The sequence below is a fragment of the Chelon labrosus genome (genome assembly GCF_963514085.1).
Source record: "Chelon labrosus genome assembly, chromosome: 10".
Classification (NCBI taxonomy): domain Eukaryota; kingdom Metazoa; phylum Chordata; class Actinopteri; order Mugiliformes; family Mugilidae; genus Chelon; species Chelon labrosus.
Window position 1 is genome coordinate 25,108,796 of NC_140360.1, and position 18,162 is coordinate 25,126,957.

Sequence of the window (18,162 nt, forward strand, 5' to 3'; positions counted from 1 at the left end):
GATGTCGGAAATGGCAACAGCGTTTTCAATGCTGTTGTGGCGATCTCGGGGTATTCTGCCATGACTTTAATCCAGAACACCGGCAGAGTTGTTGTCTCGAACAGACGTTTAAGGCCCCCGTCATTTGCGATCTCGGGACGTATCACGTGATCTATGGTCTCGAGGCCTTGACATGCGTCAAGAATGAGTCATAGACGGATGTAATGGAGAGAATCCGGTCATTTTTCAAAATAAAACATCATTCAGACTCAAATAATAAATCAAACGGAAATAATGGAAGTTATTTATTATTTCTGTGCGGCCCGGTACCAAATGACCCACGGAGCGGTGCCGGTCGGCGGCCCGGGGGTTGGGGATCACTGATTTAGATGGTTTAGCAACCAAATACAATCTGCTGCAAAATTTAGGACCAAGCTCACACAATCCTTGGAGCTGGGCTGATCTGAAATGTGAGCATTGATGACGTTGGAACATGTCAGTTCAGGGAATAAATTCAAACTGCCCTGCCCAGACATGCGGTATTGCACAGCCTACAAGTGCCAGGATGTATGTATGTAGGTGGTTGATTGGTTTGCCAGCGCTGTGACACACCCTCAGTCAGCACTCATGAAAAGATTATATTTAGTGTGTAATTAGTGTGTAATATGAGTAAGTGGCCGATTTTCAACAGCTTTTGGAACGGAATACCACCAGCACGTAATTCATTTATGATGTAAATTAATTACATGCTGGTGGTTAGCTTGCAGTTTCCTTCCCTGAAACAAAAGGTGAAGGCTGCAAAGGGATGGAGCTCAGAGTAAAAATGTAACCAACTGGCAACCAAAATGTTTAATCAGATGGTCATTAACACTTTTTCTCTGTTGCTGTACCTCAGATTTCTCCTCCAGTGTTTGGAAGATCTGGACGCCAGCCTTCGGAAGCTGAACTCCCGCCTTTTTGTCATCAGGGGCCAACCAGCCAACGTGTTCCCTCGGCTCTTTAAGGTCAGCAGAGAATTAATTCTGATAAACTTATTTAAAGAAAGTAATTTACCAGACACAAATCCCAAATAATTGCTCTTTGCATCCTGTAAAACGTTATTATTAGCAAATTTTTGCTATTTTGCAGTATTTTGAATTGAATATATTTGGCCTGTCTGTCAAATAAACACTCGAAGACGTCACTATAAGTCTTATTTTAAATTTTTTTTTATTTCTCTCGTTTTGTCTCAGGAGTGGAAGATCTCTCGACTGACCTTTGAGTATGACTCAGAGCCATTTGGGAAGGAGAGAGACGCTGCCATCAAGAAGCTGGCCATGGAGGCAGGCGTGGAGGTCATTGTCAAAATATCACACACCCTCTACGACCTGGACAAGTAAGAAACCACAGAACACACACAAGAACACAGCTGTTGTTTTCTGTACGTGTCATCAACCAATACCAGAAGATTTACTATTCAGAAAAGATTTCGGGGGAAAAAATGAATACACAGATCAGCAAGGTCTTATTTTACAGGAAGCTGAGATTAATTGCCTCAAACAGGCAGAACTGAAAACTGTTTTTATTCGGATTATGTACACAAAACAATTCATGGTCTGCAAAATATACGAATTGAGGAAACAAATGCGTATTTTTTAGTCAAGAAACAAACGATCAAGCTTGTTTTTTACAGCAACACGGTTCTTTTAGCCAACCAATTTTGCATTTCAGTGTTTCATTGCTTGTGTTCATGCTGCTTCATCATCGTCAGATGATATGCAGATAGTGAGTGTGATTTTAAATTAAAGCGTGACCGGACCCTACCTCTCCTCCTCTCAAGGATCATAGAGCTGAATGGCGGACAGCCACCTCTCACCTACAAACGTTTCCAGACTCTGATCAGTCGGCTGGATCCTCCCGAGATGCCCGTGGAGACGCTGTCGGACACACTGATGGGTCGCTGCGTCACCCCCATCTCCGAGGACCACGGAGACAAGTACGGGGTCCCGTCCCTGGAGGAGCTGGGTGAGGAAACTGATTCATACCTTGTAACTAGTCTCTCAGGAAGATGGTACAAGCATTTAGGGGAAATAAAACTCTGCTGTTAAGGCTGAATGAGGAGAAACCTGGCTTCAAAACAAACTCAACAACAACAAGTATAATGAAAAAAAACATCCGTGGGAAAAATCAAGTAGGTCAACTGTTTGCAATTTAAAGCATAAGTAATGGTGGCAGTCTTGGTGCTCACATCATAAAGACAAAACTTTAATTTTCATTGACCAACATACTGTGACCTGAATATAAGATGACCTTGATTCTAAAACACCTCCGACAACTCAAACCTGGTCCTCGTGTAAACTGAATTATGAATTTCTTCCAATAAAGGGCAACATGATTTCACTCAGACACATACACTCTATTTATTGGTGTGTTTTGTTTTAAACCGTAAATTTATCAAGTTGAAAAAGCTCTCTATTTTGAAAACCTAACAAATAATTTGCTACTCAGACTGTCTCTCCATAGCAGACATCAGGAGGCACTTTGGATCATATTTTATTTGGAAGTTCATGTCCTTCTTGGCATCACCCTACCTTACTCTAGGGCCAGCCATCAGAGGCTTCTGTAGGTTAAGCTGGATTTAATAAACTGGGCTAAACTAAAATCAGTTGTGTGATGACCATTATCTGGCTAAATAAAAAGAATGTTTAAGAATGAAAATAAAATAAATTCTTTCCATTGTAAAGACCATACGCATTAACTCTCTTTAAACCAGAGGTGTCAAACATATGGCCAAAACCGGCCTGCCAGACAGTCCAATCTGGGATGGACTGGATGAATTTGCAAGGTGCGAAAACCACATAGAAGTCATTAGCTGCAATTTTTCAATAAAAGTAACTGCTATTCCTAATCTTTCCATTAGGGGTCGCACTGTTTTGAACTAAACAGCAGCAATGTGCTGAACGGCATCTGTTTTTTTTAGTAATTTCAGGTTGTTCATATGTTACTGGTCCGCCCCGCCTGAGATCAAACTGGCTGTATGTGGCCTCTGAACTAAAAGGATTTTGACGCCCCTGCTTTAAACGGTTCCTCTATTTAAAGGTTCTTCTTATCTAAACCCTCACTATTGGATTAATCAGGTGACAGGTTTCCATCCAGATGTCCAGCTTCCATTTACAGACGCTTATATTCTATTCATACTCTTACCTGCACTGTAGCCATCTGCCAGTTACACGTGTGCACCTCTTTCACTAATACAGAGATATTTAAGGTGTTCCTAACATGGCATTACAGATGTCTGGGTTCTCTCTTTACACGTTAAGTCCAGACAAGCTGTTATTTGTCCCCTAAATAAACCAGGCAGCATGTTAACCATCTTATCCTCACTCAGGCCAGATGTCTTGTTTCCATTCACAGAAGGCCGCTGCTCATTCACAGTCTTGACCGTGCTATTGCAATCTGCTACTCACACCTGTCTCCTCTGTCCCTAATGGACTTTTTGGGTCACCTTAGAGCCTGGAAGTTAACAAAAACTCCCAAAATGACGTGTCAGGATATTAACTAATTACTATTACCCTTTTCTTACTGATTAACTCATGATTTTGAAGCATCAATGAAAGGCCACACTTTAAATCTGCACATCTTGTTTATAGCAAAAAGTTTAAAAGCAGTTAAGAATACCTTGGTGTTTTTATTTATGACATAACTGAAGGACTGTAAACTTGACCAGTGTACAAATTTCTAAGTATAAGTATATAAAACAACTCAGTGACTCAAATGAATGTTTCCAGGCTTTGACATAGAGGGTCTGCCATCAGCTGTGTGGCCAGGAGGAGAGAATGAAGCTCTTACCAGGATAGAGCGCCATCTGGAGAGAAAGGTCGGTACTGCACCTGCTGTTTCTAAAGTCCCTGGCTGTGTCTCAAATCGCGTACTTCTGCACTTACAATACCTAATTTGAGTACGTGAGGGCGTTCACACTGAAAATTCCAACGAGACGAAGTGCACTGCAAGTATGGTGTATGGTGTACTCATAACGGTCAAAAAGCTGAGTGTGGAACGCTGCACACTTTCCACCCTAAACGGCAGCCATCTTGGCTACGAAGCGGAAGGGGAGGGACTATCAACCCAATTCAAACTTGCGATAGTGGCGACTGATATCGGCGGCAGTGATTTGGGAGCGGTGGTGGAGCAGTTTTACAGGTCCATACAGATGTAAGTTACAATATGACATTTAATGAAAATGATCTATATTGCTGTTTTACACGTAGTACTATTAAATTGCTGCTCGATATAAGCTCGCGGTCAAAATCAAAATACAGCGTTAGTCATTCGTCATTTCCGGTAAGTATAGGCGTAGCACCCGATTTGAGACGATACTACCTTTTTGAAAATTACGCACTACGGACGTAAGTGCATAGTGCTCATAGTGCATGATATCGAAGTGTACTGACGAAAGTACGCCATTTGAGACACAGTCCCTGTCTTGCTGTTTTAAGCTTTCTTGTGGTGTAAAATACTCAGACAGACAACTTTGACACTTAATAGATACCAAAATTCACTGAAACACTGAAATGAATCTTCTGGGAGTGGCATGAGTGTATAATTCTTTATAAGCATGACTTAAAGCAATGCTTAAAAACAAACCGTGATATCCAATCTTTACTGTAATATTATTTCAGTATTTAACTATTGTATTTAGAAAAGGATCTGCCTGTTTGTGTCATGACTTCACCTCAACTTTTATTCTCAAATAATACCTCCCTCTCCTCCTGTGTCTCTTCTTTTTTCCAGGCGTGGGTGGCAAATTTCGAGCGTCCCAGGATGAATGCCAACTCACTGCTGGCCAGCCCAACAGGCCTCAGCCCTTACCTGCGCTTTGGGTGCCTCTCCTGTCGCCTTTTCTACTTCAAGCTCACTGACCTCTACCGCAAGGTCAGCTTATAGCCCCACCACGATATCTTGTTAAGAGCAAAGCTACTTTATATGAACTCCTGTGGACAGTGTGGGAAAAAACCTTTCACAGTGAAAGACTTTTTTTTGGAGTGATTTCAGTAAACATGAGCCGCTCAGTTCCACTTGACTTTGTTGAAAGTACACAGAAAAGAGAGATGCTACATGAGAACAATTCAGCAACATTTAAGATCTCACAGCACAGCCGGCATGCTTACATGTGAAAAATCTAAAGTCCTGTTCTACCACCAAAACATTTAAAACCGTTGTCTTTTTGCATCCAGGTGAAAAAGAACAGCTCTCCGCCCCTTTCTTTGTACGGCCAGTTACTGTGGCGCGAGTTCTTCTACACCGCAGCAACCAACAACCCGCGCTTTGACAAGATGGAAGGAAACCCCATCTGCGTCCGGATCCCCTGGGACAAAAATCCCGAAGCACTTGCAAAGTGGGCCGAAGCGAAGACGGGCTTTCCCTGGATAGATGCCATCATGACTCAGCTGAGACAGGAGGGCTGGATCCATCACCTAGCCAGGCATGCAGTGGCCTGCTTCCTCACCAGAGGGGACCTGTGGATCAGCTGGGAGGAAGGGATGAAGGTGAGGATGCAGGAATGTAGGAAGCAGTGGAGTTACACACTTAAACAAACCATTCAATTAAAGCGAGATGTAATTGCATCCGTGTTTTTTGACTAATCGGTTTTTAGTGAAAGGATTTGAGATGAACCTCAACATCAACTGGGGCATATGTTGTTTGTGCTGCTGCAGGTCTTTGAAGAGCTGCTTCTTGACGCCGACTGGAGTGTGAACGCAGGCAGCTGGATGTGGCTGTCCTGCAGTTCATTTTTCCAGCAGTTTTTCCACTGCTACTGCCCCGTGGGCTTCGGCCGACGCACCGACCCCAACGGGGACTTCATCAGGTGGGTACCTTTCCTGGCATCGGCCCTTGGTGCCAACAGCTGACCCCCTCCCCTGGATGGCACCCTTCTTCCCTCTGTCTCTCTGGACTACACGTATACAGTAAGACAATAGGAAGGACCTCACACATGCTCATATAGACACAGGACCAAAGACGCATACACGCATGACACAATGAGTGCAGGTTCAGCTTGTCAAAGGAGATTTAGAGATGACCAATAGAAATTTAAAAGGACACTTTTGGGTAGATTTAAGAGTTGGAAGTTAGAGTAATGTTTTTAGATTTTAGTGTTTTCAGATATATTTGTTAGTGTTGTTCCACAATACTATCATTGGTATGACCTTGTAGTACGAGATCTCCTATAACAGAGCCACAAATAGACAGCACACACACAAAGAAACAGCTCTATTTACCAGACAAAAGCAGAGAGGGAGAGAGAGATGGAGGGATAAAGGGGGACCTCCAGATCCATGGGTAAGTGAATGAAACAGAACAAACATCCTTCCCTCCTCTCTATTTTTAATTTTTATTTACTTTTATTTTTTTTGCCCATCAGTCCTTCTTTTTTCTTTTCTGTTAAAACTTCAGCACTTTAGTTTTCGGAATCAGGCATGCGTTTTGTTCTAACTTCAGTGTTCACAGTGTACTTCTTTGCGTTCCTTTTAATTGTTTGTGAATGTTTGGTGATTGTGTACACGTGCGACTCTTTAGATGTATAACTGTTGCCACTGGATGATTTTTTTTACTGCAGAGGCGTCGATTAATTCTTCTCTTTCTAGCTGTGACTCTGTGTTTGTGTTTTGGCTCATCTGTTTTTTGGGGGATTGGGGGAAAAGTTCAGCTATCCCTCTTCCCTTTGTAGATTGTAGCTGATTTCTTTTAAGATGATTGGCCGCTCTCACGCCCCTCCACCCAGGCACAGCCGGGCTTCCAGCCAGGGCTTCCCGCCAGGGCTGCCCTGGATGGAAGTCGGGCATCGCGTTGAGAAACCGGTGGCCGTTTGTTTTTATTTACCTGTACAACCCTGAGGGACAGGACTTGGCTCGCGCCCCAGCAGCACCTTCTGGGCAGGTTTGTAACTCGGTAGCGTCTCATTTCGTCAAAAGGGATTTTGACCACTTGGTAGGGAAATGCAAACGCCTTGTCTGCATTCGTTAGGTAGAGGACCATGAAGCATTCCCCGAAGGGTAGTGAGGAGAGGCGTTGGACCAGCTCTAGCTCTGCCATCGCCGTGATGCACGGTTGGCGCTGGTACTCGTTACCTGTGCCGTGCCACGCGAGCCGGTCCACTGTCCAGGCGCTGGGCAAAGCCCCTCATCCAGCCCTTTGTGAAATGTTCAGTGGTGCTCTGCTTATGTGAATGCAGCCCTGCCGGTTCAGGTGGACCTGGAGCAGCGGCTGGCTTATATAGGCACTAAGATCCAGACACGCACATGCACATAGCATCCCATACATTTTATTAGTCCAGCACAGACATCCATAGCACCAAGTAGTGTTGAGACACAGCACAAAAAAAAAAGTCAAAGAGAGGAAAAAGCAGACTCTGGAGAAAATTATGGTCAGGTCAATTGCTATTTATCCAAATCTATTTTCTAAACAGTTAGACTGAGCAAGATAGTTATATATAATACAGACAAAACGTAGTAGTAGCTTAAAGAGAGCTATATACAAAATTAGCTTGTAATTGTATAACCAGATGATTAAGAACAAAACTTGTTTCACTCTCTTGACACACACTCAACATAGACTCCACCTAACACACCACCCGCTGTCCTCTGTAGGGCTTCTTGCTACTGGCAGGTCGCGGAACTTCCTGGCAAAAGGGTTGTGGTCCCTTTTGGTGAAATGAGGGGGCTCCCTAGTGGGCCAGCCCAGAGTGTGGTGCTGTGGTTGTGGGAGGAGACAGTCAGAAGGGGAGTCTTGGGCCCGCTGACAACTTAAAAGACAACCACCACAGTCTGAGGGACAGGGGGAGCAGGCATGAGCTCTTTTCTCAGTCCACCGCTGTCTGATCATGGGGGATGGAGGTGGGGATGGGGGGCGCGGGGGGTGGGGAGGGGTCTGGAGCTGTGAGGTATAATGGAAGACTTCTGACATCGACAAGGGACTTTCACAATCATTTTCTACACACGTTTAGCTTTTTCTCCAGACTGTAAATTGAGGACGTAATGATGTTGAACTTTAAGAAGTATTTAACTTTTAGATATACAGATATACATTTAGATATACAGAGATTATTGTTTTTAGTCACTGCTGACCATAGTCGACCAAAGGGAAATATAAGGCAAGAAAGTTTTAAAATGAATCTTTCTTTTTTTGCAACGGTGTGAAGGAAACAGAACAGATTTCTCGATGGCAGAACTTTTCCATCATACACCTGCTCTGGTCACGGTTGGGTGGGGAGGGAAGGGAAGGGGGGGAGGGCTGTGGGCGGTTCGGGGTCAATACACTCTGCTTTCTAACCGCGTGTTACAGTAGACGTCTCCTAGCATCATCATCCCAATCGGCAGCGGTCTCTCTAGCGATGGGGCGATCTCCGTAGCAACCGGAGCGCCGTCCGTCATGTGTGTGCGTGTCGGTCCACAAGGCCGCACCACCCCCACCCCCACCCCTCTTTCTCTCTGCCTCTCAGCGATGTACTGTGCCGCTTCCCACAGTTCCGCAGTTCCACTCGCCCCCCTCCTCTGTCCTGTCTGTCTCCCCTCCTTGGACTCGGTAAGGTCGGACCAAGTGCAGTAGGTAGGTGGCCTCTCTTTGTCACATGGAGCAAATCCACGACAGCCCAAGGGGGAAAAAAAAGAAACCAAACAGAGCAAACTTCACCAGGTTGGAATGGTACTGTGAGACGCTGAATTCTCTACCTTGTTGCAGTCAGGCTTCATCTCTTGGAGGATCACATTTTTTGTCTGCGGTGTGGCTGCTATCACACCAACTTACAGTAAATGTTGTTCGGGACCACAGCCCCTCGTTTTCTTTGGAACTATAGTCCTCACTGTGCACTGTGATGGTAACTCACTTCAGTGCCAGAATCTCCAAAAGTTCAATCAAGACTTTCAGACTTGAAGAGCAGTGACTTTGTACTCATACTCTCATGTACTGTAGCCATACTGTGCAGTGTTGTGGTTGTTTGTAGCTTTCATTTTGTAGCAGCTATTTTTCATAATACTTGTAAGCATGAAGTGCTGAAGACCAGCATGCTCTTATCAGTTACAGTACATACACGGGCTGCAAAACTAATGTAATTGAAAATTTCTCAGTACGAAACCTGAAAAGTAGTATGTTTTGAAGGCAAAAGAAAGAAGAACCCTTTTTCAAACTAGTAGTTGAAGTAGTGGAAATGTAGTTGTAGCTACTATTCTTTTTTTTTTTTTTTTTTAGATGTATTTTCAGTTTTCAATACTGTAAGATATTTGAGAATTTCATTCCTATTAACCTTTTGCATCCCTGCATCACTCCTTCCCCCGATTTACTTTCTAACCTTCCATGTCCTGTTGACACAAGCCAGCATATCTAATGTCTCCCTGTGCTTCCAGACGATACTTACCTGTCCTCCGAGGTTTTCCTGCTAAGTTCATCTACGACCCGTGGAACGCTCCGGAGTCCGTGCAGGCGGCCGCCAAGTGTATCATCGGCGTCCATTACCCGAAGCCCATGGTGCACCATGCGGAGGCAAGCCGGCTCAACATCGAGAGGATGAAGCAGATCTACCAGCAGCTGAGCCGATACAGAGGACTGGGTAGGAGATCAGTTTATTATATGACTTTGGAGCATTTTAGTGACCAGTTCAGGTTATAGTTCATCACACACTGAAGAAAAATTGTTGGATTTTTGTATGTTGTAATTTTAGGACATCTAACCTCTACATAGCTTTACACTTGACTCATAACTCTAAGATACTTACATTGTTTTGCATCGAATAATCAGTGATTATTTTTTTCCAAATAAACTTTTTTCTTTATTTTGAAATTGAAACAGTACAAGCTTGTGCAATCTCAGAAAAATTCATATGTGTTCGTGTCTTTCAGGCCTGCTGGCATCAGTGCCGTCCACTAATGGGAATGGGAATGGAGGAATGATGGCCTACTCTCCTGGAGAGCAGCAGCCAGGGACCAACAACAACAACAACAACAACTCGCATAGTAAGTCACCGTTGAAACAATTAAACACATACATTTACAAGTACAGTTGGTGCCGTGATACAGAAGTTTTCGTTAATCCACTCAGTCAGTCATGTCGTATTTGTGTTCTTCTTCTTCTTTCAGTGCCTGGAGTGTCAGGGAGCTCCGTTGCGACTGGTAATGGCAGCGGGAGCATACTGCTTAACTTTGACAGTGAAGAAGAGACTGGGCCAAACGGTGTTAGGCAAAAGCGACTTCAGCCACTGCCACAGCAACAACAACAACAACAACAGCAGCAGCAGCAACAACAGCAACAGCATGGTAAGTCATCATCTGACATAGATATTAGATTTCCTCACATTTAGTGTGTGTGTTCTGTGCTTGTATTGCATTTAACAGTGACATAATAGTAACATTCAAGGAGTACACAAACCTTGGGGATGAGTTAGCAGTTTCTGATTGGATGAGTTGGACAGCCACTAGTTTATAAAGTCTGTGTGTGGAGTTTAAAATTTGCCTACTGTATTTGAGGTTTGGCATTTGAATCTGCTTTCCTTCCCCTGCCCGTCTCCTTTCCAGCGTTGACTCATTAAGTCCATTTGCAAAGCAGCAAAACCACAATGAACAGCGGCACAGCTTTAATATCTTCCATGGTTTCTGTTGTTGCTGACACGTACAAACACCGATACCTGTCCATCACTTTACATGATGCAATCGATACTGCACAGTATTGCATTACTGTCAAACATTTTCCAAAACTTCTAAAGCCTCTAGACAGGCAACTAAAAAATTCTTTCTATCTTCCTTACAACATCATTGTTCTACAAGTGGAATGTGCATTTTGAAAATCGATAACAATTACCATGCACCTTAGCCTGAAAGTCAGGCCAACATCCCTTACCCAAAAGATTTGGGTCAGGGAGGCGATCATGATCATTGATCTCCATAAGTACATCTAAAGCAGCAGCGATGTATGGTGGTATTACTTTATCCAGGTCCAGGCTTTTGAAATTCTAACTCAGACATTAAACTTTAGCACAGAGCAAGTCATTCGTGAGTAGTAGTCAACATGACTGTGGCTCATAGTTTTATTTTTGTAATATATTGTGGAGTGGAACAACATGAACAGATTGACATACATGTAAATAACTAACTCAAAAAGTGCATTATCATAATTTCCATGAGGGAAATTATCGTAATTAACTAATGTTCAAAGCATCTGTTTGTGTGTTTCCTCCAGGATACCACTCAGTGCCAGACGCCAGCCAGACCATCACCAGCAGCCGACTCTACCATGAGTTTGCTGTGCCTCAACACCCAGGTAAAGGATCAGGCAGGATCTCAGGATCTTAGATGTGTTGCTGCACTCTTGATTCCCCCAAGAACTCCTCTGTAATGCAGATGTTTTAAAGTTAAAAATACATCATCACATTGAGAAATCATTCTCTGTGCTGCCAGAAGAGGGCGACACTGTTGCACTGTTTCAGGTGACAGAGTGAAACCAACCAAAAGTAATAATGAAACCAGACCTCGATTCACTCGGCTCACTGCTGTCAGACACACACTGCCTTAGATTGTTTCTGATAATGACAAATTTTTTCTCTTTGCACACTGGGACGTTCAGGGCCCCTCGTGCACACCAGGGGCGGCATCACAGGAAAGCGGGAACGCGAGTCGGGACGTGAAGGGTCGGGGGAAGAAGACCAGGCGTCCTGCTCTGTGCACAAGATGCAGAGGCAGAGTGCCGAGGTCAGATTCTTCACATCATCTACTTAAATGTTGCAGTTATGGTTCAGATGACATTAAAACTCCCTGAAAGAGCATTTGAGAAATTATGAAACTATAAAAGAATAGTCTAAACAGTAGCTGTTAGGGCTCAGATTTTCCTGTATGTTTTATATCAAAAAGTTTGTGGTACACTACACACACATTTTGGTACAGTTGTGTACATCAGAGTATCCTTTTCTTATGGACAGGATGCTGCCTTTACTTCCCTAACTGTTACTGTAAGAATTAAAAGACATTTTCAGAAATATGATTTTCTATGTTTCCTGTGAGGGCTAAAGCATACCAGACTGTACGTACAGAAGCATGAATTGTTGTTCATCACTATATATAGTAATCTATATCCGCACTGCGATGTAGGAAAATGAACTGTGATGGAGCAAATCTAGGAATGGAATATAATGACTTTTTCAACACAGGAGAATATGACGGTGTTGTGTATCTGCCATGACATGCATCAATCCATGATGTGCACACATAGAAAACCATCCACCGTGAATGTTTTGCTGCCACTGCTGTGCGCTACACTTTAGCCTTAATGAATTATAAATGTTACAGTGGGAGGACACAAGCGCCAAATCTGCACACCATGGTGAAAGTTGTTTGTCTGTCCTTCTCATGATCCTTGATGGGGCGATTGCACAGCAAATGTCGTTAGGGTCACCATAACTCTCTTCTCCCACTCCAAAGTAAATATTTTCATCGTCGCACAGTCTGTTACCAGCGGAGAGACTCACCTATGTAAATTTCCGCCTGTCATACTATTGCACTGAATAAAAAATACAAAGCAGATGTTTGTGTCCAGGACACCAGCTATGCAAAACAGTTGTTCACAAAAACATGGAAAGTATGAAAGGGAGAGTTCAGGAAAAGTGGAGCCAAACCTCTCCGAGTGCCTCTGTTAATGTGTTTCCAGCTGCCTTAAAGTTGCGTTAAAGTTCCAAAGCTGTGTTGCCGAGTCTAAACATCCCCTGTCTTTCGTCATCTTCCTCGCAGACTACCTAGAGCCGGTGGAGATGAGACCGTCTGAATCCTCATCAGAGTCACCATCTGGCCAGCAGAGAGAGGAAACCCCAGCATCGCCACCTGCCCTCCAAACTCACCTGTTCTCCTCTCCAGAAACAGTGCATCTGAAACGGCTGTCTGTCTCTTTACTAACCGACCCCCCGGGGTGCAAACGCAAAGGTGAAAATGTGATTTTTGACTCTGGGAGGGTTTTCTTATCAGAGTGCGAAGGCCTCTTTCAGGTGTGTACAGACATGTGTGACAACCTCAGACGAATGTGCAAAGAAACAAAATGCCTCAAAACAAAAGAACCCGAAACATTTATTGTCTTAAAACTGCTGCCACCAGCCAGCACTCACTGCACGATCTCTGACGCAGCTATCGGTGTAAATGATGGAACATTTTATCGTTTTTAAAACCTGCGACTGAAGCTCCAGATAACTGCCCTTGGAATACCCCAAAATAAAACCAGGTTAATCAGGTCAGGGTTTACAGAGGATTCTTTTCTACCTTTACTACAGCTTTGTAACGTCCTGATGTGCAGCAGCCCATACAGCTGAACAGAAAAACCACCACTCAAGCTGACCAGTCAGCCTCACTCCACAAATAGAACTGTTGACAGTGATATAACATGTTTCGTTTTTTGTTTTTTTTTATGTTTTCAAAATGAAACGCTTGTAAATAGGCTTAATTATCCAAGAATCTGGATGTCCACAAATGAAAGTTTTACTGATCTTCAAGCTGTTATAGTTGCTGTAAAATAACTGAAATCACATGTGTGCTCACAGTAACAGCCTGGTGGGTCATTTCAGGGTCTCATTTGCATGTATATAAATGCAGCTCCTCAGGCCTCAGTGACCTCCCTCGTAACACTAAATGCAACAACTCACACTTGATTTCATGGGAACATGTGCCTGCCATCACTTGATTTGTATAGGCAGCTAAAAACAGCGATTCATAGTTTGTTTTTTTTGGGTGGAGTTGAATGTGGTTAACCATCAGACCGGTTTCCATTCTTGGTCTTGAAAACATGTTTACAGTGTGTTGCTATAGATTAGTTAGGAGACCTTTATGGGGTCGCTTTGGCTTTAAAAATAAACAAATTAACTTAAAAAAAAAAAAGCCCTTTTAGACTGTGGCATTATGGGTATAAGAATTCTTGTAGCTTTCATTGTAATTCTTTGTCATGGCGTGACATCTGTGAGCCCATCAGAGGTGCAAATGTAAAACTTTTCTCGTCATTTGATCTTTTAATGCAGGTGGTTTTAAACATGAACAGGCTCTGTTCTGTAAAGGATTTTATCCATGTTATTCTCACATGACCATATGATATTTAAATATCATATGATATTTAATTTAATTTATTATTATTATTATTATTATTATTATTATCCTACCCTGGCATTGTTACCCCACATTATTAATCACATGCTGCAGATTGTGTTTATGGTTTCGTAGCCATTTGTTGTAGGATATATATATTTTTTAAACTGTCAGCTGGTGATCTGCTGTGTTTTTGGTTTGACTTCGCCCCTCCAAAGTCGATCACATTTTCACCTCTCTGTTTCCGCCCCGCCAGTCTCCATCAATTACGCCTGTCGAAAAATCGCCTCGGAGTATCTCTGAGGCATTCTGCGGTGTTGGAAATTTTTTTTTGCTGTGCAACAAGTTCAACAACCACAAAAGAAAAAGGAAAAAAAAAAAAAAAGAACGCGACAAGATGTGGTTAGAGGTAACCTGAAGGCAGAGAGAACACAGGCGGTTGGTTGCGATCTCCTCTCAAAGGTGTCACATTTTTCTAAGATTTCTTATAAAAAAAACCAAAAATGCAAACAAAACAAAAAGGAAAAGAAGTAAACCATTCAGCTGAGACGACACGCTAAAAGACAGACGACAGCATCTGATCCAAGTGAGACTAAATCTGTCAGCGAAACAGAAACCAACATTCCTCAGAAATGCATATACCCTCCTGATGAAGGATTTCTACTACTGTACAAGGAGCTCAACTTGTTCAATATGCACGTTACTTGTGACATTTTGCAACCCGGATGGTTTTGAAATTTAAGGAAACCGATGCAAAATATCAAATGAATAAAATAACTGCCACAACATGACTTGATATTGATATTAAACAACTGAGAAGGGTTGCAAAATGGCCCAAAGTGTCTATGGGAGGATTGTGTAACAGCATTGAAAGAGATGAAGCTGGTGTCTTATTTAGGTTCCGTCCACCCTCCACTATCACCTTTACTCCTGTTGAGAAGAATGCAGTCGAATTGAAACAGAAAATGTACCCTTCCCCCTGTAAGAAACACCCAGCAGCTTCTCTTAATACCCCCCACCCTACACACACACGCAAAACACTGACAGCTAGGCAACATTTGCTGCACTCGCACAAGACGTTTTACAGGCGATTACGCTGTAAATTAAAAAGTTAAAAAGACTCAAATGTTATTCTGGGGAAAACACTCTTAAATCAGCAAGTTGCCCCAGTTAATTCTGATCTGTTTGGGTGCTGCATTAAGCGGCAGTCACAAACTCACCTGTGGTTGTTGAGGAGGGGGTGAGTTCGTGCAAGTTACCTGGACAAATTGGAATTGAGTTAGCAAATTTAAAATTTAATGAAATGCTTTTTACTCTCTTAAATAATGACAAATAATGGTATGATGTCATGACTGTGTTTCAGCACGCCTTTTAGACACACATACCAAAATGCATACTCACTTCACTTAAATCACTTATTTGCAGACACCTGTCCGCATATAATACTTAACACACACACACACACACATCCTTTGTAATGGTTAGACAGGAGAGAACTCAAGAGTTTAGTGTAGTCTGCCTGAAGCCCCAATCTGCCATCTGTTATTGGTGCTGCCAGTGTAGCTGCACTATGGTTAGGATGACAATTTAATGATTGGCATTACTCTAAACTATACTGTAAGTTGGCTGTCATCCACTTTGTCAAGCTAACATTGGTTGAATGTCACAATTAGTCAACTTTGTCTAACAAATAAATAGTAATTCACAATTGCTGCTTAAATCCCGCTTTAGCACTCAAACAGCTCCTAACCTTATATTTGCCCGACCCGTGTTAAAAACCTCATGCAGATTGGGGCTGTAGATGCAAGAGGTTTGCTTGCCCGTGCTCTCCTGAGAAAGGTCTGGTTTCGGTGGAGCCCTGATGACTCGTATAGAGTACCTGATATTTGTTCATCAGTGATCGTGCTGCCCCCGGTTTCAGGAGTAACGTAGAGGGTGGGGGTGGGGTATATAAATGGGTGGGAGTGTGAGATTACATTAAAAAGTATTGTAGTGTTTCTGTATTATAACTTCTGGATGTTCTCAAGAGGATTCGAACATTGTTAGTTTCTTTTGTAGCATTTATTCACTATGGAAAAACAAGTTGAACCAAGTTTTTATTCTTGCTTTTTTTGTTTTGTTCTCCCTTCTGTGACCTGAAGGTGAAAACAGATGCCATGCGTCATCTCTGTAATATTATGCTCTTTCTCTGTCTCTCCTTGTGTTGTGAAAGGCTTTTCTTGTGCTTGATCAAGTTCATGACAGGAAATTAAAATTGTTACAACTTCACATTGTTCTTTCATTGTTCCTCCTTCAGTAGAATTGACCCAAAAAATGGGGCGATTATCTCACATTATGCCACATTCCACACAGATGACGGATTTTAAGACCGATTCCCTTTGTGATATATTAGACAATACTCATTTTGGTGCATAGTTTCACTGAGAGTCTAATAGTAGCACACAACTGGACAGTCCTCCAACCAATCAGAGCCATTTTATTGTGAACAAATTCAACAGCGCTCAGATGATGTGGATGACTGTCGCTGTTACTCCTCTGTCCATCCTTGCCAGAGCATTTCTGCACGATAGAGCGGGTCAAGATCAGTTTTTCGCAGGATGTTTTTCTATGACCCTGACGAAGACCACAGGCGAAAACCCGTAGGTCTAATTAAGTTGTTCCATACACTTCTGGTGTTGCTGGAGTTGACCTTTCTACAAGATATATTATCTGCCACAAACACTTTATGGGCAGGGAAGTCTGTCTGTCTTCCAAGCTATAGTTGTATAACATGCTATGATGTGACTGTTCAGCCCAGGTTTATTTTTGTTTTTCCTTGAAATGCTTTAATGAGCGTAGCAAAAGCGATCAACTGAACATGATAACACCGACAAGACTGTTGAGAAACATGCGCTCTAGTTTCACTTTGAGCTTTAACCGTTAACAATATTCAGACGTGCAATCTCAAGGAAGCAACAGTTGCAGGGAAACCTGAGTGAAACCCAAACACAGCCCACACACAGGGTCCTTTCCCTATCAAGTGTGGGAGGAAGGAGTTCCTTCGGGAAACACTTTCGGTGTTGGAGTGGGATGTGGACATAATTTTGAATGTATCCAATTTTGAAATACCCTGACATAACAAGTCAGAGCTGATTTTTAGATATAGCGACCCGGATGATGGCATGGGCATGCTGAGCAAATCTCTGCGTGCTATCCACATTTCAGTGCATTATCTCATTCTTACTACAGGTCCTTCAGATTGTATCAAGTTCTGTCAGATTAAATAGAATTTCCTATAAACTTTCCAGCTCCATAGCTGTGCTCATAGGTTTATGTACCCTGGCAGAATTTGAGATTTTTTTTTCAGAGAATATGAATGGTTAGTGGTTGGGTGAATCCATTTCTTGTCAAACAACTGTGTTTACTCTTTTTAAATAAAGATGACAACAGAAACTATCCACATGACCCTGATCAAAAGTTTACATTCCCTGGTGATTTTTCGTCAACGATGACGAAATTATTTCGTTGACAAATCTTTTTTTCATGACGATAACAAGACGGTGACGAGCTAAACATAGCTCTCTCACGACGAAAACATGACAAGACATGTGTAAGCTTTCGTTGACGAGACGAGACTGGACGAAAATATTAGTGGGAGTTTTCGTCAACGATGACGATGACGAAATTATTTCGTTGACGCCCCTTTTTTCATGACAATATGTTGTGGGTGGTCTGTCAGACGTTCAAAATGCATGACATTTCTGCCTATTGTCTGTCAAAAGCTAAAAAGTATCAGCAACGGTGCGGCATCCTATCCTTGTTTGGTCACGCCCACCACATGGCATCTGTGCACATTCTGCACAACACGCCTGCCGTCACAGTCACACTGAATGATGGACCTTAGTGGCAGCGGCAAGGGCCTTGGTGGTCAGAAACGACGAGATGATCTATGGCAGGGGCAGGGCCGCCTTAACCTAATGTTAGGCCCCGGGGCTGAGAGGTTTTGTAGGCCCCCCATCCCCTTGATTTATAGAGTCTCATTTAAAAAAAAAAAAAAAAGTGTAATATCAAGGTAATCTACATCACAAAATGCATTAGTTTCTTTCGAGCCATACAACAATGAGTTTTC

General features: G+C 42.8%; 1 protein-coding gene across 2 annotated transcripts in view; it reads left to right on the forward strand.

Annotated features, from left to right (window-relative positions):
* LOC311494738 (cryptochrome-1-like) overlaps nt 1–16,376 on the forward strand; it is a 30,967-nt gene extending 14,591 nt beyond the window's left edge. For both annotated transcript variants that reach the window (XM_084553940.1, XM_084553941.1), the window contains 13 exons: nt 875–983; nt 1,212–1,354; nt 1,799–1,983; nt 3,747–3,835; nt 4,750–4,890; nt 5,193–5,504; nt 5,673–5,824; nt 9,357–9,559; nt 9,849–9,962; nt 10,086–10,262; nt 11,182–11,262; nt 11,566–11,690; nt 12,723–16,376. In XM_084553940.1, coding sequence (XP_084410066.1) covers nt 875–983; nt 1,212–1,354; nt 1,799–1,983; nt 3,747–3,835; nt 4,750–4,890; nt 5,193–5,504; nt 5,673–5,824; nt 9,357–9,559; nt 9,849–9,962; nt 10,086–10,262; nt 11,182–11,262; nt 11,566–11,690; nt 12,723–12,731 — 1,840 coding nt within the window. In that variant the 3' untranslated portion in view covers nt 12,732–16,376. The remainder of the gene's footprint in view (nt 1–874; nt 984–1,211; nt 1,355–1,798; nt 1,984–3,746; nt 3,836–4,749; nt 4,891–5,192; nt 5,505–5,672; nt 5,825–9,356; nt 9,560–9,848; nt 9,963–10,085; nt 10,263–11,181; nt 11,263–11,565; nt 11,691–12,722) is intronic.
* Nucleotides 16,377–18,162: the final 1,786 nt, after the last annotated feature.